This window comes from Lipophrys pholis, assembly GCF_963383615.2.
Source record: "Lipophrys pholis genome assembly, chromosome: 8".
NCBI classification, from domain to species: domain Eukaryota; kingdom Metazoa; phylum Chordata; class Actinopteri; order Blenniiformes; family Blenniidae; genus Lipophrys; species Lipophrys pholis.
This window is the reverse complement of record NC_137630.1, coordinates 31,502,701-31,528,155: the sequence shown is the minus strand read 5'-3', so window position 1 is coordinate 31,528,155 and position 25,455 is coordinate 31,502,701. Positions and strand designations below refer to the sequence as shown.

The window sequence follows — 25,455 nt, the reverse complement described above, 5'->3', positions numbered from 1 at the left end:
TTGTATAAGCTGCAGGGTTCAAAGTGTGTAAAAAAAGTGGTGGCTTATAGTCCGCAAATTACGGTAGTTAACTATAATCTAAATGCAAACGATTCGCGAAAGTCTAAATTCTATTTTGTCCGAACATCATTTACAGTCTGTCTTACGTTTGTCATTGTCATTATTATTAAAGAATCTCCAAACCGTCGATCGTCCTCTCTTCTACCTGCTGACGGATCACGTTAATACTCTCCAGGATGTATCGGGGAGATTTACGAGTACAAGTAGTCGGTGCAGTATCGGACCTGATAGTATCGGTGCAGCCCTTTAAATGCACGTTCCTCACGAATGCGACTCCGTTCAAAAGTAAAAAAAAAAAAAAACAGAGGAAGAGTTTGGAAAAGGTTTGAGGAGGTCGGACACGTTCTCAGGGAAACAATTGCAATGTGGCGCAACGCCGTTCTCACTTTTATGAGCTCCGAGTCGTGGAAGGAGGAGGAGGAGCAGGAGGAGGAGGAGCAGGAGGAGGAGGAGGAGCAGAAATGAAGACAATATAGAGTGTAGAATCAGCACATGGTACCTGTTCATTCCCGGGACGTTCCCCCAGAAGTAGCGAGCTCTGTGCGCCGGGCTCACCGTGATGGCGTCCACCAGCACCGGGTTGCACTGTTGTCCAACAATCAGAAAGTCACTACAGGCTTTTACTCTTTAACGCCGACGACCTGAACTCCAACGGAACAGAACCAGGGTTCCCAACCTTCCACCAGCGGTACAGGATCTTCGCTTCCTTTCAAGCTCGGATTCAATAAAGTATCACAGGTTGATGAATGGTGTTAATTATGAAAATGAAACGGTGGTGCAGTTCTTAAAATTGGTAAATGCAACATGGACACCAGTTTCATTAAAAAGAGGGAAAAATTATACGATGAACGTTCTGAAGCTCTTTATTTTCCAAGTTGGAAATGTTTTGCGGCTCTTGTGTTCATAAAGGTTGCAGATTCAAGAGTAAGGTTTCGTGTGAATGAGAAACTTTTCTGAAACAAAGAACCAACAACACGTTTTTCACTTGAAACGTTGTCGTGGAAACGAGGCCTCTGTGCTAAATGACCTTTGACATTGACCGGCCGACCCTCAACGCCAAACTTCGTCTGAACACCCAGAATTCATTCCTTTAGTCGGCGCTGATCCCTGGAAACTCTCTAGACCACTGCAGTGCAGCCAAGCATGACGACGAGTCACTCCACTGCTCCGGACCGGAGTTAAACTCTCTGGGCTCGTTTGGTTCCAACTAAGAAGGAGCTGAGAGCGACACTGGAGCCTCTCCTGTCTGGGAGGTAAAGCCACGAAACAATAGAGTTTAAGACTATGTTTGACCCTTGAACTCTGCGTACAGAGACTCCTGGGGTGTGTCCCACCGCCGGATTATTATAAAGCCATCTGACGAAAGTGGAATCTGACTGTCAAAACAATGTGATCACCTTTCCTAACTCCTTTAGGAAGCCTCCTAACACCTTTCCTTAACTCCTTTGGTAAGTCTCCTAACACCTTTCCTTAACCTTGTGACATCATCCAGGAGGTAAAGGGAAAAGAGATAGGTACTATTGGAATACACCTCTGGACTCAAGACGTCTTCCAGCTGAATAAATGTTTCATACTGGAGGGAAATCCTCTCAACTTTCTCTGAAATTTTACAAAGTTTTAGCACTTCTTTAAATTCTACTCAACAGGAGACTAAAATAAATCCTCCCGTCCATTTAAACATACTAAGAGATGAAACTCCCCCAATTAAAAAAGAAAGAAAGATGGAAACCCAAGATGATCTTTTCAGTGAAAGGAAGAAATGAAGGGATGAATGTGACCTCTTTTGGAGAAGACCAGCAGAGGAGATGTTTAACTGAACGAACCTCGAGGAAACGGCAGATGTTGACTCGGTCGTGTCTGTTCATGAAGACCACGTTCTCAAACATCCAGAAGAACGGCCGGGGGTCTTCGTCTTTGGGCTTCAGCAGCAGCAGGATGCGGTAGAAGTCAAAGAAGAGCCTGCCGGTGCCCTCTGCAGGACGACGCAGGGAAATACAGCTTCAGCTCCGGGCCCAATCCCAATTCATTTCAGGAGAGAACAGTGATTTCACATCCTGAAGTGACGTACCGTAGAGGCCTTTCCTGATGGGATTGACGATGGAGAGGTCGTTACAGGGGCTGCCGCCGATCAGCAGGTCGAACGGGCCCCATCGATCCAGCTGGAGCAGAGAACAGCTGCTGTTATTCACCGTTCACACACCGACACTCCTGGTTTCCCCCAGGAGCAGTGTGTTACGCTCAACTTCTTGTTTGTCATATTCAAACTGTCGCAGTCTAATCCACCGCAGGTTCAATGCAGACTTACAGCCACTCTAATTCCTCTGGATTGGCTCTCTGGAAAATTACATGTACAACAATTTTTATCCTGTTACATATTTTGTTTTACATTTTATCTTACTTTTTCTCCGCACTAAAATGGCTAAAAAAAGGATGAAAATTCTAAAATGGAGCAAAAAAAAAAAAAAGGTCAAAAGTCAAAATGGCTCAAACAACTAAAACTGTTAAAGTCGGTTAAAAATGGCTGCAGAATGTAAAATGGTAAAACTGATTCCAAATTGTTGTGGTGAAAACATAAATAACAACAGGAGCCGTGTGATCTTTAATTTAGTGGAAAGAGAGAAAAACGTCTTGATGGGAAAGGTTGCAGAGCCGTGGTAACACGTCAACATCAGCTTTACTGAACGTCAGGAATTGTGTATTGGTTCAATCTGACAGTGGGAATTATGGAAGAGTATCAGGGCCACTGAAGAAAAAACTAAATTTGGAGATTCAAAAAAAAAAAAAACATGCGCTTCAGAAAAAGTCGAGATTTTTTTTTTTTTTAAATACAAAGTGGAAACGTCCGTCCATCCCCATGCCAGCGCATGTGACTGCTTTAAAATGCCTTGCAGGAGCTTTAATGAGATGGTGAAACGATGCTTCAGAAGAGCTTTTAGCTCAGAAACACAATTCTTTCACTATCAGAAGTATTAGTACTTTGAAGAGGCAGTGCAGCCTGTGGCTCTCCGTCGTCGAGTACGAAGGACAAAGGCACGGATCCCGGGGTGCTTCTAAAATGTGTTTTTATCAAACAAGGAAATCCAGTGTAAAATCAGATGTTCATAAGCAGTGCGCAAACCTCTATAGTCAGAATTAAGTGATTTAATGTGATTTTTTCAGCATCCAGGGGCAAATGATGAGGGATGGACAGACGTTTCCAGTTTGTATTAAAAAAGAAAAAAAATCTAGACTTTGATTTTCGACTTGTTATTGTGCATCAGTAGTTCCCCCAGGCGCCTCCTGGTCGGGACTCAAAACAACGTTCACTGTTGGTAAAGTGACTTTTTTTTTAATTTCATGTTTGTCAGAAAGCTGCAGCTCTCAGAAAGTTTTTCTTTTCTTGGAACTATAGCGTGGCTCGCCGTGCGAGTTCGAGGAAACATACGTGCTCCTTCGTGATGGCGCGGACGTCGCCGACGTGAACGATCTTCCCGTCATGGTTGACGGTCGACACGGCGATCGAGTCCTCGCACACCTCCGAGGCCACGTATCTGTCCAGCTTCAAGCCGAGTTCCTTCAGCACCACGTAACCTGGCAACGCGCAGAAATACCCAGAGCGTACAGAAACAACGTCTCACACCCTCGGACTCCCGGATGAGTCGGCGCTCACCTGTGGCGATCCCGTCAAACAGCGAGAGGACTCGGAGCGGCCGGCGCAGGTTAGCGGGGATGCACGGGTAAACTCTGTGAGGCTCCTATGGACTCAACCACACAAGAGGTCAGGAGGTCAGACTCTTCAGGAGACTGCCTGAGTGTGAAGTTAATCACACCTCAGCTTCATTCTCTTATTTCTGTTCCTTTCATGAGCGCAAAACATTTTAGTGCAACCTGAAAGATCATGACTGGAAGAGATAAAATAATGAAACAAATAAAAACATCTTATATTTTGCTGCCCCTTACTTGAGAATAGTGAAAATAATAATAAATAATTTATATATTTTTCAGAAAACCTACACCATTCACACAGGGATTAAAGAACACAAAACAAACAAACAAACCAACCAACCTCCATGCAGTATGAGTTTACAGTGATCCAGATTAAATTTTCAGTCCATAACTAAGTTTCCTGAATATGTAAAAAAACAAATTCTTATTATTTTAAAGCATTTGTTCTATTTTCCTGCAGAGATCAGTGTGTTTGGGTCAAATCTGGGCGCAATACCCGAACGACCAGCAGGGAGTCGGAGCAGCAGACTTGACTCTACAATAAAAAAGGTGAAAGTCCAGCGTCTACTCACGAACTCCATGTCGCTGTTGTTGGCGAACAGCGCCTGGACGCGGACGCTCCAGTCGTCCCTGGGCAGCAGGGCGCCGTGGGCCTGGTGAGGCTGACACATGTAGCAGATCCACGGGTCGAGCAGCTTCAGGGACTCGAAGGCTTCCGGCCCCACCAGGATGTTCACACAGTCGCCACAGTAAGACCTGCAGGGACCAGGGACGGTGTGAAAAAGATAAAACCAGAAATCCCAGCGCCCTCACTCTCTCCTGACTGAAGTCTCCTGCGATCAGGCCTGACGAACACATTTCAGTTCCGGCTCCACATAAAGTCAAATTTCCCCTCCGGCGGGCTGAACCGGTAAAATGATGCCATGACAACCTTTAAGTTGAAACCTTTTCTTTGTTGTGGTGCAGAGTGTAAACGATTAAATGTCAATATGTTCACGAAAACCAAACACTTACTTCGTAGTCACACTATTGCACATTTCAGCTTTTTTCAATTTCTATATTAAAGAGGTCATATTATGCAAAATTCAATTTCCAGCAGTACTTATCGTCCCCATACCTGGACTGACGTCCCAGAAGTGAAGACAGTCTGTCCTCTCTCTCTCCCTGGCTTGTTTCAGATTTTAAAAAGTGTGTTGCTCCAACCGGCCAATCAGAAATCAAACCCTATATAGTGTCATCGGGGGTTTAGCCAATCCCAATCAAGGTAGGCCCTCCCTTTGACTCCTCCTACAATTAGGCAGCTCTGCTCTGGCACATGGCACCACGAGAGGAAGTACTTCCTCCTCTTCCCAAGATGGGCCTGTGTGGGCGGAGCCAGTCCAGCTCACACAGACACAGCAGATTCTGAATGCAGCTCCTATGATCCAATATTCAAATGGAGGAAAATCAAGGAGGAGCTAGAAACTTAGAATACTGAAGGTTTCTGGACCGACCAGACCAGGAGGAGTTAATAAGCTCTCTAATTCTAACCTATTTTGAATGATGATTCCTATTTGATATATCTTTGTTTTATTTTGGGTGATAACTATTTACACCAGAGGGATGACATTTAGATTCCACTATATCTTGTACAAACAGTAGAACTGACAACAAAGCTCACGTTGACTGATCCCGAAAATGACTTCGTCAATTTTCCTTCTGCTGCAAAATACAAAATACAACTACAGGTGTCCAGAAAACTTCTCCGGTAACTGTTGCATTCTGGGTGTTTCTCCAAACTCCTCCTGCCAGCGTGGCTTTCAGGCGAGTTCGATACGGCGACATTTAAAGACAGAAAGCGCAGGAGAAGCGAGGCCGACCTGCAGCAGCTCTTGTTGCCACACAGCACCACCTCCATCCCGTAGCAGCAGACGGTGCAGTACGATTGGTAGCCGTCCTCGTCGTAGCGGTACAGAGTCTCTGTGAAGTTGTCCTGCGGAAACACAAACACTCAATCATTGGAAACACGAGGTAAATACAGCTAAATGGCTTCCTGTGCCTTCAACTGCAGTTCCTTCAAACATCCAGTGGGTGGCGACAAAGGATCGTTACGTGAAGCTCATTGGTCGGATAAACTGACGATTACAGTCGTTTGTTCTTTTGTTTACTGGAAAAGATCCAGTCCAATCAAAGATTTGAGAAGTCTTCAACATCACCGTCGATCTGATAAGGTCTCACTCCCTCTACTGCCGAGACAGTTTGGTTACTAGTTCCTTACTTTGCACTTCAAGCAGAGGCTGCCTTTGAACAGAGGGTGGAATATGGTGACGTTCTGAGTTCCACAACACAAGCAGAAACCTGCAGGGAACGGGTGGAAAGAAGGGAAAAACAATTCATCTGCGCAGGTTGTTAACTTCAACATGTAACACACAATTGTCCTTTCAGAATAAAGTAAATACATGAAAGCTCCACGGGGAGCAAACAGAGTGACCAGTCCGGCTGAACTGGAGGAATCCCGGGGCTTTACTTTGGAGACATTTCACTGGTTTTTGATTCATTAAAATTGGCTTCATGTTGAGACCGGAGTCGATTTCTGCAATGATTGTTTGGTTTCATTGGGGGTCTAATTACTACAGCAGTGATCCATAATCATTTCCCCAGGATTATTAACTCTGAGGCCCTGATATTTCTCTACGTTTCTTCACATTTACACATAAACCAGCTACGAGTCGCTACAAACGATGATTCCTGAAAACTCCGATCACGGTGGAGATTTAGAAAAACTGTGGATTTGGAGTCGATGATAATTATGTTGACTTGGTGTGATTATTTTACCTTCTATGTCCAGGTTTTGGTCCATTATCCTGCGAATCGTTTCCGCTGCAAGATAATATTCACAATTAGAGACGGGAACCTTTCACATGTTAACTGATACTCGATACCTGGATATCAATACCGATACTCAACGGGACCAGTTTTTGGTACTTTGGTGTGTTTGTCGTAAGAAATGTTAATTTGTTTAATAAAGTGTTTGGCGAGATGGAAATGTGAAACTGAGGTGTCCGAAAAGAAAAACAAGAAGAAAAGATAAGAAGAAATGGTGAAAGAATGGAAGGAGAGAAAAGAGACTTTTTTTTAAATTAATTTGTTCAATAATAAAATCTCAAACATTTTCAATTTAACATATTTCTCACTATATAAACTTTAACAAATATATCAAAACAACATCCAACTGTTTGTTTTGATATAGAAATTTCTTGAACATGAAAAACCTTAACTACAACTACGCTGTGTTTTTTCTTACTAATGCTCAAATTAAAATCTAAATTCTTTTCCTTTCCCTCTGGAAACATTGTGACGGTAGATCTGTGATGATAGAACTATAGATTTGTTAAGGTACAGCTGTAGATCTGTGACGGTAGATCTGTGATGATAGAACTATAGATTTGTTAAGGTTCAGCTGTAGATCTGTGACGGTAGATCTGAAGCTGTCAGGTCGTTCACTCTTCAGCCTTGAGAAAAGTCTCTCCCCTCCGCTAGCCTCGCACTTCGCCTGACTTACATCGCAGCCCACATCGCATTTTGAAACGCGGAGCCTCTCGAGCGTCTTCTCTCCGCCATGCGCCGCTGTCTGAACTTCCATTACTGTCGTTGCTACGCTCCTTCAAGTCCAGCTCGTAAAAACGCCTACTCTTCCACTCCCTCAGTCATAAGTTATTTAAACATGGTACCGTTTGATTTTAGGTGAATGGGTACTCGGGAGTACAGACGGAATTCGATCAGAACACAATAAAAGTACAGAATTCGGTCCCCATCTCTAATTACAATGTGTTTTACCGACAATTCCCACTCATAAGATGGTTTTACACAGAATAAAAAGACAGTGTGTGATGGAATGAAAGCATGAATGGCTGAATGTGTTACTGTGGGAGTGGAGCGGCGGTCGGTACCTCGGAGCGTCTGGTCGGGCTGCTGGTAGAAGTTGGTCTCTCTGTTGACGATGTTCCTGCTCTTGTTGTTCTTCTTCTTGTTGGAACCAAACCTGGGCGACATGTTGTTGTCCAGCCTGTCCGGCAGACTGCTCCTCTTCCTCTGGGCCCTCCCTCCTCGTCTCCTCTCCCTCTCCTTCTCCCCCGCCCCCGTCTCCCCCTGGCTTCTGGACGCCGCCGCCGCCGCCTCTCTCGGGCGTGGCGAGTCTTCCAGCTCGTTGTAAAGCATTTCCTCCCACAAGTTGTCGGGACGCGTCTTGGTGGCGTCGACCGACAGCCGGGTCAAGGAGACGGACACCTCCTTCATCCGTCTGAGGAGGCTGCTGGTCTGGCTGGAGGAGTCCAGGGAGGAGGGGGGGTGAGGGAGGAGCGCCCTCTTGATCGTCGCTCGGTTGTCGGTTTGACTCCCACCTGAAAACAATGACCCACAAGCATTGGTGCTTCTTCATTTCCTCTATGATCTACAGTTCCACTGCACTTGTTAGGCGCTATTTCCCCCACAGTGTTACTGGAAGTTCTCAAGTATTGTAAAGTAGAAAAGGAAAAAGTATTAATTCTGCCTCTGGTTTTTATCCAGTTCAAAACGACTTTGATCAAAAGGTTTGCACCGTTACTTGATGGTTCGAGTCGCTCGAGTGGCGCCAACTGGAATCCTTCCAACGCCCAGTCGATCATCTGCTTCAGCCGCTCCTCTTTGTCCTCAGCTGGTGGTGAAAACTGCTTCCCGCTGCGCAGCGCCACCTCCTGGAGGACGACAACAGGATGTGAAAAAACAAAACAAAACACCAAAAGCAACCGCATGCATCAATGTAATGCTTCATGTGTCGCCATGGTTACAGCAAGTAAGGAGCAGCTTTGAGTCATACATAATCTTTATATTGAAATTCAACTATTAATTGCATCAAATTAGGAAACAGAAAATCTTGATGTAATCCGATTACTTCTGCAGCTCCAGTATGAATCAGCTGCTTTGACTGTAACTCTGAATTTTCCTCCGAAGTAAAAACAAGTTCACCAAGTGTGTCTATTCCCTTTTTACCGTCTCCTCATGTGGGAGGAAAAAAAACTTCCCAAAAAAGTTTAAATAAACGATTTATAAAGTAAAGTTTTCTGATACTTTTGGTCAGATGATCATTTTACTGACCTGCAGGGCCAAGGACACGGCCTCCCTGTAGGTGACGAGCACGGTGAACGAGTGCTGACAGAAGTTCTGGATGAAGTCGGTGAACGGAGCCAGACTCTCCAAACGGACCTGAAACCAAAAGACAAAAGGCTTGAGGGTTTTCTGTGCAGGTCGACGTGGCTGGATTCTTTTAACGGCTCAGGAACCGCATGACCGATGAATCCTGGAGCAACGGATCGATTCCGGCGCCGCGAGACTTCGGCCGAAGAGACGCAAACATGAACGAGGAGGAGCTGAAAACATCTCGCTCTTCAATAGGCAGCGTTCGCTTTGGATCCAGACACGAAGGCCTCACTTACCGTTTCGGTGATCAAAACCGAAAAAAAAAACACAACTTTGTGGAAACGCCTCCTGAAGTGGAACTTTTTGAAAAACGCTCCGTCGCCGTGGAAACGGAGGAAAGCGCCGCTTCATTAGACGGACAACAACAACAAGCAGCAGCAACGAGTGTCTGAACATCAAAACGACATCGAATTCCAGCTTGTTGGGATATTTCACATGGAAAACATCCGATAGGCCACGATGGACAGTCTTTGTACATTTCCGGATATTTGGGAGCCATTTCTGGAGAACTACACAAAACTTCACCAAACCAGGGAGCTCATCACCGCCATCCACCGTCACCGTCACGGTTCAATAGTCCTGCTGAGACGTTTGTGTTCGTGATGCAACAATTATTGTTTTTGAAATGTGCCTTTCTTATTTGCTTGTTTTTCTTGGAATGTTCGGTTTGCTTTTTCTAATATATTTCCTGTTTGTTTATTGTATGATTTATACGACATTCTAATAAAAATATATTTTTAAAAAACTACATCGTATTCAGTGTTTACCGCCGTCTCTGTGAAAACGGATGTTTAAAAAAAAAAAAAACGTTATGGTGTAAATGCGATACTTTACCAACACAAAAATTGCAAAAAAAAAAAAAAGAAAAGATGAGTTTTCACTTGAAGCGTCGTTGCGTAAACGGAGCGGAAGACGAAGCCTCGTCTCTGCCAGAGTTATCTTCTTAAAGCGGATCTTAAAACCAACCCTAACCCTAACCCTAACCCTAACACACCAACCGGGGGGTGGAGGGAGGAAGGATTCATGACGTTTGGATCTTTACATTTCCAACATTTAACAGCGGCGACGATGACTCACCTCCGACGTCATCCCCTGTCCGAACCACTGCACCATGCCGCTCTCCGGGTTGAGGCTCCTCCCTCTGGGGGTCACCATGACAGCCGGCCAGGGAGGGAAGCCCTCCAGCTGACCCCACACCAAGTCCCCCTAAACACAACAGGGCACGACGTCACTTTTAGCAACTAAACCCTCATAACACCATGTTTCCCGGCCAGCAGTCGACATAACGAGGCGAACATGAAACAGAAACTCTCCAATGCTTCATTAGATTTACCCTGCGGCTGAAACGCCAAATAAATTCTTTCTCCAAATAAGAAACTTGTGAATTTGTGCCTCCTGGTTGAGAAAATGAGAAAGAAATCTCAGAGTTTGAAGGAGGAATCACATGAAGACCTTAAAGTTCAGTGTCGTTATCTCCCGTCTACCTGCTGCTGACGTCACGTAGTACTCGCCAGGGTTTTTTTTAATACTGCCTGCTGTATCCGTCCCTAACTAACATCATAGAGAGTAGAAATGTGTGTGCTGTCACCGTTCACCTGCTTGAATAAATGAATAAAGAGGACGATTACCGAGCTGTCTGGTGGGACCGCTGAGCCGACGCAGGAAACTTCTTCTTCGCTGCTCAATATGAGAACCGTCTGATATTCTGAACCTGCAAAACAGTGACGGTGAGTCTCTGAACCTTCAGCTCGTCTTCACATTCACACAGAACGGCGAGTGTGAGCATTCAGTGGAGCATCAGGAGGATTCCCAGGCAGCTGCTTTAAATATCAAAAAAAGAAATCAATCACTAAACAAGTCGGACTGTGAAGTTTAGATTGTGTTAAGCTGCAGCCTGAATGAAGATTTGATTTACTTTTACTTTGAGAACAGCCTGAAGAACATTGGACAACCTTATCTTCTTCCATAAAAACACACATTTTAAAAGAACCTTCCTTCGTGTCGTCCTTAAATCTTTTCCCAGCATATTTTGACCTTCATGTCTTCTCAATATTAATCACACGACCAGCCAAACAACTGAAGACAGTTTGATTTATAAAGTCCAGAGAAAACGGCACAAGGAACCATCACAGGAACGTTTGTGTTCGGTTCTGGAGCGACGGTATCCTGCGCTGCGTCACACGTTTCAAAACAAGTCGCTTTTGCATTTTGGTTTCGAGTTTGCATGACAAAGTTCTGAAGCTGATGTCCGTTTCCACGGCAACGGCAGGTAACACTGAAAACGATGTAGTTTTCATGTTGGGCCACTAGTGGGTGCCGTTTGTTTTTGGAATGAAACACCACACACACACACACACACACACACACACACACACTTGCAGTAGAGAACAGTGAGCTCTAAACATCAACGCTGGGAGAACACGGACATTCTAGTGGACAGACCACCAAGTTGGATTGATATCGAATTACCGCCGTTTTAAAAAGTTGCTACGTTCACACGCTACGGAAGCCTTTCGTTGTCACTTGAACCAGAGATCCCAGGTTCTCCTGTTGGAGGCGTTGAGGATTGTTACCGCCAATGTTCTCACCGTTTGTATTCGAGAAACTGTTGCTCCGAGATGTTTGGATCTCCTCTGTGACCTCAACCACATCTGGACACAGAAAACAAAAACGCTGTCACTTTAACAACATTCGACCCTGTGCAGCAGCGGGAGGGACTCGCTCGTCCACCTGTGCTGTGGTCTCACCGGAGGAGTTGTCCGTGTCCGAGCCAGAGTCGTCCGTGCTCCTGTAGCCGCCGGAAGGTTTTCGGCGAGCGGCGGCGGCGGCGGCTGAGCGCTCTGCGCCGCCGGGCTTCCTCGCGTGGAGGTTGGTTCTTCTGGGCAACATGACTGGACGAGATGAAGCTTTGTGGGTTTTCTGATGCTCATGTAAAGCTTTGGAGCTGTTTGACATCTGAAGAGAGCGAAAGAAAAAAATATATATATTTTAGTAAATCAGGCATAAAGGGTCATCCTCAGTATCGATGCTTTAATAATGTCGACCTGTAAATAAGAAAGAAAAGCTGAGAAATACTCATTGGTTGTTGATGTGACTCCAAATACTAGAGCAACATCACAGCTGCTTCTGGAGGTTTGTAGAGTCGCGTTATGTAATAACGGTGCAATATGTAATAAATGTTGGTTTTTGTGCTTTGTATCATCTATAATAATTACATAACATAATGCAGATTGCATGCGTTTATGTCTTGTAAACTTTCAGTGCACTCATCATTTTTGTGTCAGAAAAACATTCTCCGTTATAATGATTACAGTTACTTTTGATTTGGCCTGAGCAATAAAACATCCTACTAGTTTTGTTACATTAACAATGGGAGAACATTCTAGTGGACAGACCACCAAGTTGGATCGTTATTACGGTGACTGTCAAAATAAAAGTACCAAGTCGCAGGAGAATAAGGACTGGGAGTCACGACACCACAGAGGAAACTTGGTTTCCGATAGTCTCTACTGAGCATGTGCAGAACTACTAGTTACTACCAACGGACAAAGGTAAACAGACACCCGAAACGCTACGAAAGTTTAGCAATTTAACTTGAAAGCGTTGTGGTGTAAACGGCCTTCATCCTCCTCATCTTTAACACAGACCAATCTGTTACGGGATACCAGGTAAACATGAGACGTTGCCGATTCCTGCGATGGCGATACAACGTGGGGTTTATGGCTCAGCGCCGCCCGACAGTCTGAACTCACCTTGGTGAAGACGTGGGTCCTGTGCAGAGACGAGGGCAGAGCCAGGAGGGTCAGCAGGAGTCTGTGGAAGGGCGTCGGCCTCATTCTCTCTAACATCTGCACAAACATTCACAACACTGAAGTAGAATTCTTACCTATCTATACTTTACTGGAGGAATTATGTTTCACCATAGTTTTTACATCTACAAAGTGCAGTTATCTGTACTTTCTACTCCTTACACTTTACTAAAAAAACAGACCCATTACTTTTATTTCATTTAGGCCTGTTTTTTTTTCTTTCTTATAAATTGCACCATGACTGGATGAGGAGTGTAAACAAGCCTTATTGGTTTGTACCAGAGCCATCGCCCCTGAACATGAATGACATGTGGTCCAGCCAGCCAATCCTGTGCGTGTATGCAAATTAGCCATGTGCACGCCAAAAGAGGCAAAGTTGAGAAGTCCCACTAGAAATGGCTAGCAAGCGCAAGCGCAGGCTAAACCAGAGTTTTTCACTCACAGCGGTACCAGAACAGACCCACCCGGTACCAGAACAGACCCACCCGGTACCAGAACAGACCTACCCGGTACCAGAACGGGCCCACTGGGGTACCAGAGCAGACCCACCCGGTACCAAAAGATATTATTATTAATAATAATAATACTTACTGGATAAATTGCTTTTCGGGGGCCTGAATGTGTTTAAAAAACTCACCAAATTTGGCAAATTAAAATAAAAAAATTAAAAATTATTAAGAAATCAGATCTGGCAAATATGTATGTGAAGTGTTTGATGTAAGAGGATTCAGTTTGCAATGAAAAACAATATCAATTAAATACGTAAATGCTGAGCATTTACGTATTTAATTGATTTCCGACATGGGCGGTGAAAAATGGCTCCACAGCGCCACCAACACACCTGAAAAATACATGTAAAATCAATGTTTTGACGGAGGAGGATGAAATTCAACACAAAAATCAGGCCTGGTGAAAATTTACGTTTCATTCCCACAGAGCCGCTTATAATGTAGAAAATTTGATTTAAAAATCAATGGTTTCGCACTCTGGCGAACACCAAACCGGAACATGCACCACGTCTTAACCTGCATGGACCCGCTCACTGCTGCTAACAGCTTTAATCGTTATAATACTAATATTTAGTAGTCCGACCCAGTTGAGATCTGTTTGTGCTGTACGTGGCCTGTGAAGTAAAATGAGTTTGATGTAAATGGAGGTGTATATGTGCCGTTTAAGCTTCATCGGAATGGAAGACATTCCATTAAAAGTGTGCGATGCGGCGCGCTGTGAGTGTAGTGAGCCGACCTTTGCCCAGCGACGATCATGTCCGTCGATCCTCTTGTGTTTGGAGTTTGCCGTCAGAACCAGACTGAAGAAGTCATGAGCCAGCTGTTTCGCTTCCAGAGAGTCGGCGGCACACAAACCGAACTGGACCCCCAGCGCCGGCACCAACTGCTGGTACCAGTTGTTTTCCTGAGGATGTTGGTGGGAACGTCACATTCAAACATGAAAAGCTCAGGTGACAAGTCAAACCCCACCTGCTGCTCACGGTCGCTTCACACCCAACCCAAACGGCCTCCTCTCAGTTTTACAGATTTATAACATTTTCCATATTTTTTTATTCTTAATCCTCAGACTGCATTTTCAGCTCAAGTTGGGGGGAAACCCGGTTCGGATCCGGGTTGCAGCTGGATGGGAATGAAGCAAACGTCTGTGTGAATCTGAAGCGAAGCGTCTTACCATCAGGGTTTCGGGCTGGATCAGCACCAAGGCGATGTTCTTCGGTGTCACGTCTTCCAGCTGCCTAGGGACGCCCTCCACCAAGCTCTGTAGCACCGCTTTATAAAACACCTGCGCGCTCTTCAGGAAGCGACGTCGGTCCGTTTCCCCGAGGTCCGCCGCGGGCGTGGCCCAGAGGAACTCTCTGGCCAAATGGCCCACGTTCACTTCTTCTGGGGGCAGCAGGTCCTGGTGGCCGTGCGGCTCTCGGAGGTTCCTCCTCTGCGAGGGCTGGAGGACGCCCTCAGCGTAGACTTGAACCGCCGCGGGGATCGCCCTGAGCTCGTCCAGGAGTTTGATGGCGTCGATCCGCTGCTGCTCCAGCAGGTCTCTGAGGGGCTGCAGGACCTGCGAGAGGAAGAGAAACTCCAGCTTTACTTTGGGATCCATCAGCCGAGTCGTGATGCGCTCCGCCTCTCCCGTTTGACCCAGTGACTTGAAATAGTCCACCAGAAGCTTCCAGCAGCCCGCCATCTTCTGCACGGTGCAGATGATGAAGGTGCAGTGTGCAGAGACGGGATCGGAGGGATTGTAGGATTCTGTGCCGAGAAACAGCTCCTCCAGAGCACAGCCAGGCGAGGACTGGGTGGAGTAGTGGTGGTGGATTTCCTTGATCAGGATGGGCACGTTGGAAAAGGACTCGGAGAACCCGGCCTGACAGGCTCTGGCTGCGATGGCGGGGATGCCGCAGAGCGATACGAGGCTGGGACTGCACGTTCTCAGCTGCGACACAAACTCCCAGCTGACAGAAGGGTGAGGAGCGTTGCAGTAAAACACGGCCAGGTTGGAGAGACGCAGCTCCACCTTCTTCAAAGCCTCCATCAAAAGGTTGGCGTCAGAGTGGGGTTCTCTGGACGGGCTGGCGTCCTCTGAAGTGTCGCCGCTCAGCTGGAGCGTGAGCAGCGGCCGCACCACGCTGGCCCCCAGGCTGTGGTCCAGGTAGCCCACCAGGACGACGCTGGTGGTCTGCGCCTCGCTCAGCTCCACCCCGACATACAGATACAGGCAGAACGGCCTCTGCGAACAGGCCTGGACGACGGCCTTTGGGTGGGTTGAGTCCACACCGTGGAACCCATATTTACGGAGGAATAGTGACAGGAGGCGACTCTCCCTGTCCGCGGACCCCCCCTGTACGCCCGTCTCCATACTCTGTTCTGACAAGTTGATCGTGTCCCCCTCATCATCAGATATCAGTGATATCACACCGATGTTCATTTTCTCTGCTGCTTTCACCGTTGTAGCATCAAAGGGCCAGAGGAGGGCTAATCTGTGGTGAGAAAAGGAAACACACACCTCTTACAAATGAATGAAACAACCTTTTCCATTTTAATTTTTTTTTTTAGCTGGGTGAAAATTGAAGAATGGCAGTATTTTAGGGCATCCTGCAATAATAAAGGCCATGTGAAAAATATGCATAGCAGAACGGCAACAGGCCACAAAAAAGAAGGACACAAATCTAGAAATCCATTAAACCACACCGCCAACAAACTGTTGCTGGTAGAAACACAAATGCACGTAATTGTAAAAAAAAATTGACGTATTTGTTTACGTATTCTAATGCATAATACAACTATTTTAATGAAGAATCGAAGTTCCCATTATTAATGATTATTTCAATTAAAAATGTCTTTAATCAAATGTTGACTACACTGGAGGATGAGCGGGTCCTCATCCAAGATGGCAACAACAATGAAGCGGTGTCCATGACGCCAACACGTTCACTCTGTAAACAATGCACCGGAAGCCCCGCCCCTTAACCAATCAGAACAGAGAACACGATTTTCCAGCCAATAGGATCGAAGAAGGCCCAACGTGAAAGTGAGAAAAGATGGCGGATTATTTAAACTCGGAGAGCCCGAGAGATGTCCACAAAGGAGCAAATAAATCTGAATTAACAGAACTAAACGGTTTCATTCTGTCAAGTAAACAGCATCGACAGCTTGTTCACTAATCGACATATAATTGCGTAAACCAATGTTTAAGAGTAGCTGAGCCCTAAAAAGAAACCAAACAGCATACCTTCACTGTGTGGATCCTTTTTTTGTTTGTTTGTTTACCAACCATGCACTTAAAACTCTGTAGCGGCTACATGAGGACAACTTAAAACGCTAAAACAGTTCAGTGTGCTAGATAAACGTTAACACGCCTGTAACAGCACAGTTCGAGCTGTTTCTGAAGGCAATAGAAGCCAAACTCACCGTGTGTGTTGTGTGTTCAGGCTCCATCTGTGTTAAAATCCGGGTTCACGACCTCCAGGGTCGGTCCTGCCCTCCACCTCCTGCTGGGGGCTTCAGGTCACCCGCTTTACATTTAAAAAGAAAGCAAACCGAGGCACTGAAACCGCCGCAAAATGTGTGTAATTCTGAATATTGTCACCAACAAGGTCCAGCAGCCCCCGTCCCCTCAGCTGGAAGTGTCTGTGTGGTTTAATCGATTATATATCATTAATCACACCAGAGCTCAGGTACAGGTTAGGCTGGGTTGCCAGATCCTGTAAGAGAAAGTAGGCAATCAAGCCCAAAGCAAGCGACCCTGTCTCCAAATTCAAATTAAAAGTGAATAAATTGATCGAAAACAATCAATATAGGAAATTGTTTTTTGAATAAATAAAATAAACCAGTCAAAACGGACTTGCAGAAGGAAATGTCGCCCAGAGTCACGTGACCAGTGCACCACCGTGAATTTCGAGTGGGCGGGGCTTGGCAATATGTCAGTCATTCGAGGAAGAACAATTTTTTTGATTGATTTCATCATGTTATAGTAAAACATGAAGACTGGAAGCATCTGTGCAAGTGACAAAATAGAAACATTGAAAGTGGGCCCAGGATAGCACCTTGAGGGACTCCACTCTTCAGCCCACACCATTAACATTTACCAGTTGACAAAGAGAAGTGTCTGTCCTTTAAAGAGGAGTGAATACTTCAGGTTAGCTCCAGATCAGTGTGGACAGCTTCTGGAGTGACACTTGGTGATGGTGTGGGCTTGTTTTTGGGGGAGTGGGGCTTAGTTCCAGTGGAAGGAACTCTGAAAGCTTCTGACATTTTGGACAATTCCGTGCTCCAAACTTTGTGGGAACGGTTTGGGAAACGGCCCCTTCCTGTTGCAACATGGCTGCAGCGCAAAACAGGCCCACCAAGACCTGGACGATCCAGTTTGACCGGCCGACTGACTTTATAGAGGAGTTGAGGAACTGGAAGCTGCAGACGGTGGAACCACGTCGGATTAAATCCTCTGGTTTAAGAACAGGAGGTCCCTCAAGGTTGTGTGTGTGTGTGTGTGTGTGTGTGTGTGTGTGTGTGTGTGTGTGTGTGTGTGTGTGTGTGTGTGTGTGTGTGTGTGTGTGTGTGTGTGTGTGTGTAGGCAGGTGAGCAAATGCTTTTGGCAATATAGTTGACATTAATTACATGTTTGAAAGAGAACATGGGGAAAAAAGTTCAGAAAAAAACAGGACACAGGGAGGTTTTCAGCTCGTTGGCTGGTTTTTAATGAGAAAAAACTGAAACAGGAAGTGATATAAGAAGTAGACATGTAAAAAAACCAACACAAATAAATCAGTTTTCCTCTAAGAACTCGCATAAAGTATAACAATTACACACATTCTGCCGTTTGAACACGTTTTTGCACTGTAGCGTGGTAACGTCAAAGATAAAATATAAAAATAAAGAAAAGGTATAAAACAAGTCGAAGTCAAAAAAGACAAAACACTCAAACAGCTTAAATCCAAATAACGGCACATCTTGATTAATAAGCTCTATAATAAACTCTAACATCACACTTTTCAAGCAAGCTGTTAACACGCTAAAATCTAAATATAAAATGTATTAAAAGAGAAAAGGGAAGGATTAGTCTTTTAAACACTTTACAGCAGTTCTAATGAAGCATGTAAACAATAAAGTTTTTGTATTTTTTTTTAAAGATTTTAACATCAAAATGAACAAGAAAACATGGTTGTTATTTTAAGGGAGAAATAAATCTTTAAATCAGCTGGTTATTTAACATAGAAGGCGAAAAAAAAAAAAAAAAAAAAAAGCCCTTTATTAAGGTTTGTATTCTACAGTACACACAATACTGCGTCAAGAATCAGGCTCCAGTGATAAAACACACACACACACACACACACACACACACACACACACACACACACACACACACACACACACACACACACACACACACACACACACACACACACACACACACACATTTCCACCCGTTTCTTGGAGGTAATGCCCGTTCAGGTTGTTTTGGTTTAAGCTAACAGCATTTAAACGTCTTCCAGTTCTCATGAAAGAATAAAAAAAAAAAAAAAAAGTTTTTAAAAACATCTGCAGTTTGAAGGTTTGGTCCAAAATGAAAATACAGTTGGTTTCCAAAAAGCTGTTTGTTGATCAAACAGAGTGTTAAAAAAAAAAAAAAAAAAAAGCTTGAACAAATTGGAATACTTTAGCATAAAGATGTTTAAATGGGTAAAATCCAGTAAAAATCCACTAATCCTTCAGTTTAATCTTGAATACTGAAGGATTTTTTTTGTCACATCAGCTGATTTTCCCATTTTTTTTCTCACTGATCATTTTAGATTTGCTTCATACTTTGAATGATGTCATTTTATCCACTAATGCGCAGCTTTAAGTCCGTATCCTGTTTGGTTGTTGAGAAATTGAGGCTTTAAAAAAGGTTGAAAGTAAAAAATCGAATAATTCTAAAACAGCAAATTGGATTTTTCATGCAGGATATTTTCTGTTCTGCTTTGAATTTTGGATTATTGTTGCGCCACAGTTGAATTTCTGCAAATAAATATGTTGGCTTTTGATGTTAAAATGTTCTGAGAATTGTCTTATTGTGCACCTAAACTATTGCATTTAGTCTTTTTAATCATCATCAGTTTTAACTCCGTATCTGTTAAATTGTGGAGAAACTCAGACATTAAAAATGGTAAAAGTCTAAAACTAACAATTTTAAAAGGGCAAATAGAATCTTCCACGCAGGATTTTATTTTTCCTATCTTGTTCTCAGAATTGTCTTATTATGCAGCTAAACAATTACATTTACTTATTTTAATCATCTCTATGTCATTAAAATGGGATCAATATTCACATTAAAAATAGAGGATTCGCAGTTTTAAGTCTTTTTATGGAGTTTCTTTTTTTAACAGTGCAATCTCGTATTTTAGTCGTTTTATTTGTAAAATATGAAGCAAATCTAAGATGATGAGTTTAAATCACATGTCCCGCAGGTTTTTTTCTCGCTTTTTACTTATTTCCAAACACAAAAAAAATAAAATAATTTTAAAGTTTTAGGCAACCAAAAAAAAAAAAAGTGTCTTTTAAAGATTAATATATACATTTTTTTATTATTTAAAATGCTTGGAGGTAAAAAAATTGTGATGCACATAATCTTACGGGTTTGGTTCTTTCTTTATATCCTGAATACGACGGCACGCAACAAAAGCACCAATCAGCTGAATGGACCAACGTCCACAGCAGGTTTTTGGTTTATTAAAAACTTGTAGTTGTGCTTGAAATAAAATAAAACATCCCCAGTGTTTATAAATGGTTGATTTAAATAAAAAAATTGGAGTAAAAAAACAAAAACAACAAACTAGCGTCCATGTATTACAGTAAACTCCAACGGATTGTTTCTATTTCTACGTACAAGATCAAAGGTTTCGTTTTGCATTGACGTCTTTCAAGTATTCTGAGTTTTTAGTGGCTGACGTGTCACAACGTCGAAACTTCTGCTTGTTCAAACTAACCGCTAAAAACTTTTAAAAGTATCTAAATGGAAACGGCTCGTCGTCCGGACACTAAAGTTTCCCGTTTCCAGTCCAATCCGAACAGGTTGAGGGACGAGAGGGCGCCCCCCAGTGTCAGGAAGACGAGGGGACAGTTCGGAAAGGGAGTGGATGTTTGTCTGAAACGAGACGCAGCTAAAAGAGGACAAAACGGAAAACTTTTTTTTTTCCTCTCTGTGTTTGAAATGCAGAGTCACAGCCCCCCCCCTCTGGATCAGACAAGCATTAGCAGCCTGAGGGTCGCTTCAGTTATAGCAGAGGGAGGTTAAGGGAACAGCTGGACACTAAAAAAAAACGGTGTGATTTTAATCGAACGCAGCAGCAGCGGAACAAGTTGTGTGAGAATTATGTACTTTGATTTGTGTATAAATGATGATTCTGTTGTGTGTTTTGGGTTTAAACTTTCTCCTCGACTTCACAGCCTTCGCGTCTTTAACTGAAAAGCGCTCCTTGATTAAAAGACCTAACCTGACCAAGGTGAGCCTGCGAGGCGATACCGAGGGAAAACCAACCCTCACTGTGTAAGGAAGAAATAAAATAAATCTTTTCGGAAGAAGTTCTGAATGAGACGAAGGCGACGACACTAAGGCCAATCACGAACTCACACGTTATTCTGCGACTCTATCAGGTCCAAATGTAATAATAAAAAAATGAAGCTACTGAGATTTTACTTCTATTTTTTTTCTCTTTTCTACAGCACCTTCAAACAGCTTGTGTGCGACTCTTTTAAAATCGTAGATGACTATTAAAACACACCCCCCCCGCCCCTCCCCCATTACGTGAGCAGCCGCTTTAGCCTGAATGTTCTCACATCCTGTCGGCCGAGACCTTCCAGCTGTTGACGAGAAGCTCGGGCGTCTCCGCTTCGCCTCGCCGCTACTCACAGGCGTAGTAGTCCTTGAGCGGAGCGAAGAGGTGCCTGATGACGGGGACGCTCCAGGACCGGCCCAGCAGCTTCTGCCGCGCCCCGCGGCCCATGTTGGACACGTCGGTGTAGTGAACCGGGAAGCCGAAGATCCTGGTGACACACAAACAGGAAACGCAAAGGCAAAGTGAAGAAGACGAAGGGCTCCCGTTCTTCATGATGTGAAGAGTTTACTGCCGTGTTCCTGTACTTAAGTACAAACGGTAAGACTACTTTAGTTACTTCTCTAAGTAACTAGTTACTTTTTTATTTGCTGCAACTGGTGAATTAACTTTATTACTGTTTAAACAAGTAACTTTATTATTGTATTGTTGAGGTGAATTCAGCTGAAGTTAGATCAGTGGAGGAAGATGCTCTATAATCTCATGTTAGAGGAGGGAGATGCTCTATAATCTGATGTTAGAGGAGGAAGATGCGCTATAATCTGATGTTAGAGGAGGACGATGCTCTATAATCTGATGTTAGAGGAGGAAGATGCTCTATAATCTGGATGTTAGAGGAGGAAAATGCTTTATAATCTGATGTTAGAGGAGGACGATGCTCTATAATCTGGATGTTAGAGGAGGAAAATGCTTTATAATCTGATGTTAGAGGACGATGCTCTATAATATGATGTTAGAGGAGGAAGATGCTCTATAATCTGATGTTAGAGGAGGAAGATGCTCTACAATCTGGATGTTAGAGGAGGAAAATCCTTTATAATCTGATGTTAGAGGAGGAAGATGCTCTATAATCTGATGTTAGAGGAGGACGATGCTCTATAATCTGGATGTTAGAGGAGGAAAATGCTCTATAATCTGGATGTTAGAGGGGGAAGATGCTCTATAATCTGATGTTAGAGGAGGAAGATGCTCTACAATCTGGATGTTAGAGGAGGAAAATCCTTTATAATCTGATGTTAGAGGAGGAAGATGCTCTATAATCTGATGTTAGAGGAGGACGATGCTCTATAATCTGGATGTTAGAGGAGGAAAATGCTCTATAATCTGGATGTTAGAGGGGGAAGATGCTCTATAATCTGATGTTAGAGGAGGAAGATGCTCTATAATCTGATGTTAAAGGAGGAAGATGCTCTATAATCTGATGTTAGGAGGACGATGCTCTATAATCTGGATGTTAGAGGACGATGCTCTATAATCTGGTGTTAGAGGAGGAAGATGCTCTATAATCCCATCCTGTGCAGGCCGGTGTGCGCTCCTCCTCCTCACCTCTCCAGCTCAGTGCACCACAGGATGTCCTCCTTCCCGTTCATCAGCACGGGGAAGTGCTGGTCTTTGCCCTGCTTGATGGAGTTGGACCGGGTGGTAATGGTGCGCACCTTCCCAAACTGTGACACAATGAAATCAGTCATCGCTGCACACGTGAGACAAACATCTGGTTTGACCTGGGGCGCCGCTGACCTTGGCCACTCTGCCGTGCTCCAGACAGTCCTGCAGCTTCAGCTTGTCCATCCCCGAGGCGCACAGCGGCCTGAAGCACAGAGGTCATCCGGGTCGTTAGCGGGAGCGGCGGCTGAGTGACACAGTGTGTTTCTGAATGTGGAGAGCTTTTCTTGCCTGTTCATGCCCGGCAGGTTTCCCCAGAAGTATCGCGCTCGGTGAGCAGCAGAGACCTCGATGGCGTCGATCATCACGGGGTTACACTGCAACCAGAGCCACAAGCCGTCAACACTACTGAGGCACAACACGGGAGGAAAATGAGAAGCCCTTCACATTGGATAGTCCCGCACTCCGTTCACTTGGGAGGGAGAATGTTCACCCCTTCATTTGGTTCGGTGGCGTTCACATTCACTTTAGAGACCAGATCAAACCGTCTGAAAGACATCCTGCAGTTACACCAGCTGCTGGTTGGGGGGCGCTGTGGCCTGAAACAAACACTAACCAGGGAGGAAGCCAAGAAGAAACACAGCTCATTGATTGGTCCGGACCGGAAGAGGAAGCGCCGCCGCTTTAGCCTGTGGTGGCTAGGCTAGTTAGCTCGTGGCTAATGGGTAGCCACAAACAACTAAGAGAGTCTTGAGACCAGATATCAATGAGAGTCTTCCTCTCTACTCCACGTCTGCCCACGAGATATTTTCCAACTTTTTCTTTTTATGCGAGTTCCTCTGATTCACGCGGTTAGCTTTGTTTGTTCACTACCCAGAATGCATTGCGCACTATATCACATCCTCTCACCCCGCCTCCTAGAAAGATCGTTTGTGGGCGAAATGTGACCGAGGTTTTCAAGTGGACCAGAGATCTTGTGAGCTCCGGTTCAGAGTTCGTGGTAATGTTCTCGTCGCCCAAACGAAACGGTTTTTTCCCTGAAGAGACTCTGGTAAGGACCAAACAGGAGAACGTGAACGCGTCCCAACGCTAAGGTTGAGTGGACAGGGGACATTATCCAAGTGTTGATTGGACAGGAGATATTCCCCATGGCGACTGTACAAAAGGCGATCCTCACTGGTGATTGGGTGATTTGGGTGATGGGTCATCTTCCAAAACTCACCTCCAGGAACCGCGAGATGTCTCTCTTGTCGTTGACGCCCATGGCCACCACGTTCTCAAACATCCAGAAGAACGGCCGGTCCTCTCCCTCTTTGGGCTTGGCCTCGCTCAGCAGGCGGTAGAACTCGAAGAACAGCCTCCCTGTTCCTTCTGGAGAAACAAATGACCAACAAAATAAAGTGGAACCAAAACCTGGAGCTGCAGAATGAAGGTGAGCCTCATAAAGTTTGACTTGTGGACGAAACTGTTTGAAGCTGCATTGATGAAATTAAAGAACTCAGAAGAGTCTGTCCAGTGAAATAACCTCTCTTCTTCTGGAAGCAGCTGCCAAGGTGATGAAATATTAAACCAAACCTTCACTAAACATTTATCACCTCCGATTGTCAGACTAGAATCTCTCTGAGTTTGTTACGCGACAACAGAAAACGCAGCTTTCTGAAAACACTCCCGACTCCGTCTCCATGGAAACAGCTGCTCCTGGTCCCGGTGACCATGTTGGTAGTAACTAGTAGTTCTGCACATGCTCAGTAGAGACAATCCGAACAGACGTGTCAACGAAGGCCTCGGTCCTCCACAATGAGCTGCAGCTCGCACGAGGTCAGAGTACAAACCGGTACAAAGTGCTGTTCTGAGGAGGAATGTGGGACAAAAAACCATCTAAATACACATTTCACTGGTCTGTGGGACTGAGATGGAAACAAAAGGAAGTATGTTTATCATCTTCAGAAGAAGTGGATCTCCACTCCTCACTGCTTCATCCTTCCTTCACTGACACACGTTGTGTATCTGGGCTTCGTCTCTCACCGTAAAGACCCTTTCTGGCCGGGTTGACGATGGACAGGTCGTTGCAGGGACTCCCACCGATCACCAGGTCAAACGGCCCCCACTCCTGAATCTGAACCAGACAACAGCGCCGCCTGGTGTTAGAGGGAGGGAGCAACAGCTGCTGCTCCCACTCAAGCTACCACGTCCGAGTTTAAACACGTCGTAGAGTTTTCTTTACTCACAACTTAATGCAATGAACAGAAGCACGTTCAGCACATTTTTAAGCTACGATCTCAGTGAGGAAGATGCTCTATAATCTGGATCTTAGTGAGGAAGATGCTCTATAATCTTTATGTTAGAGGAAGATGCTTTATAATCTGGATTTTAGAGGAGGAAGATGCTCTATAATCTTTATGTTAGAGGAAGATGCTTTATAATCTGGATTTTAGAGGAGGAAGATGCTCTATAATCTGTGTACAGAGGAACTACAGTTGCACTCCTGTTTGAAAAGTGAGATACTCATTTTCGAAAAGTAATCAGTTACATCTAAAAGTAGGCGAGTGAAGTTCTCACGTTTTTCCTGGAGATGTTCCTGACATCATGGACGTACTGGATCTTTCCTTCATGTCTGACCACGCCCACCGAGATGGAATCCTCACACACCTCTGACGCAATGTACTGGTCCACCTTAAAGCCCAGATCTCGCAGAACCAGGTAACCTGGGAACAACACAGAACCAGGTAACACAACACAGAACCAGGTAACAACACAGAACCTGGGAACAACACAGAACCTGGGAACAACACAGAACCAGGTAACACAACACCGAACCAGGTAACACAACACAGAACCAGTAACACAACACAGAACCAGGTAACAACACAGAACCAGTATCACATCACAGAACTAGGTAACAACACAGAACCAGTAATACAACACAGAACCAGTAATACAACACAGAACCAGGTAACACAACACAGA

General features: G+C 44.7%; 1 protein-coding gene across 1 annotated transcript in view; it reads right to left on the bottom strand.

Annotated features, from left to right (window-relative positions):
- Positions 1-21,123: 21,123 nt before the first annotated feature.
- The window catches only part of dnmt3bb.1 (DNA (cytosine-5-)-methyltransferase 3 beta, duplicate b.1), a 44,426-nt gene continuing 40,094 nt past the window's right edge, over positions 21,124-25,455 (bottom strand). The window contains exons 16-22 of the mRNA XM_080469377.1: positions 25,048-25,193; positions 24,514-24,604; positions 23,711-23,859; positions 22,780-22,865; positions 22,624-22,693; positions 22,432-22,550; positions 21,124-21,316 (exon numbers count right to left, since the gene is read on the bottom strand). Coding sequence (XP_080325503.1) covers positions 21,175-21,316; positions 22,432-22,550; positions 22,624-22,693; positions 22,780-22,865; positions 23,711-23,859; positions 24,514-24,604; positions 25,048-25,193 — 803 coding nt within the window. The 3' untranslated portion in view covers positions 21,124-21,174. The remainder of the gene's footprint in view (positions 21,317-22,431; positions 22,551-22,623; positions 22,694-22,779; positions 22,866-23,710; positions 23,860-24,513; positions 24,605-25,047; positions 25,194-25,455) is intronic.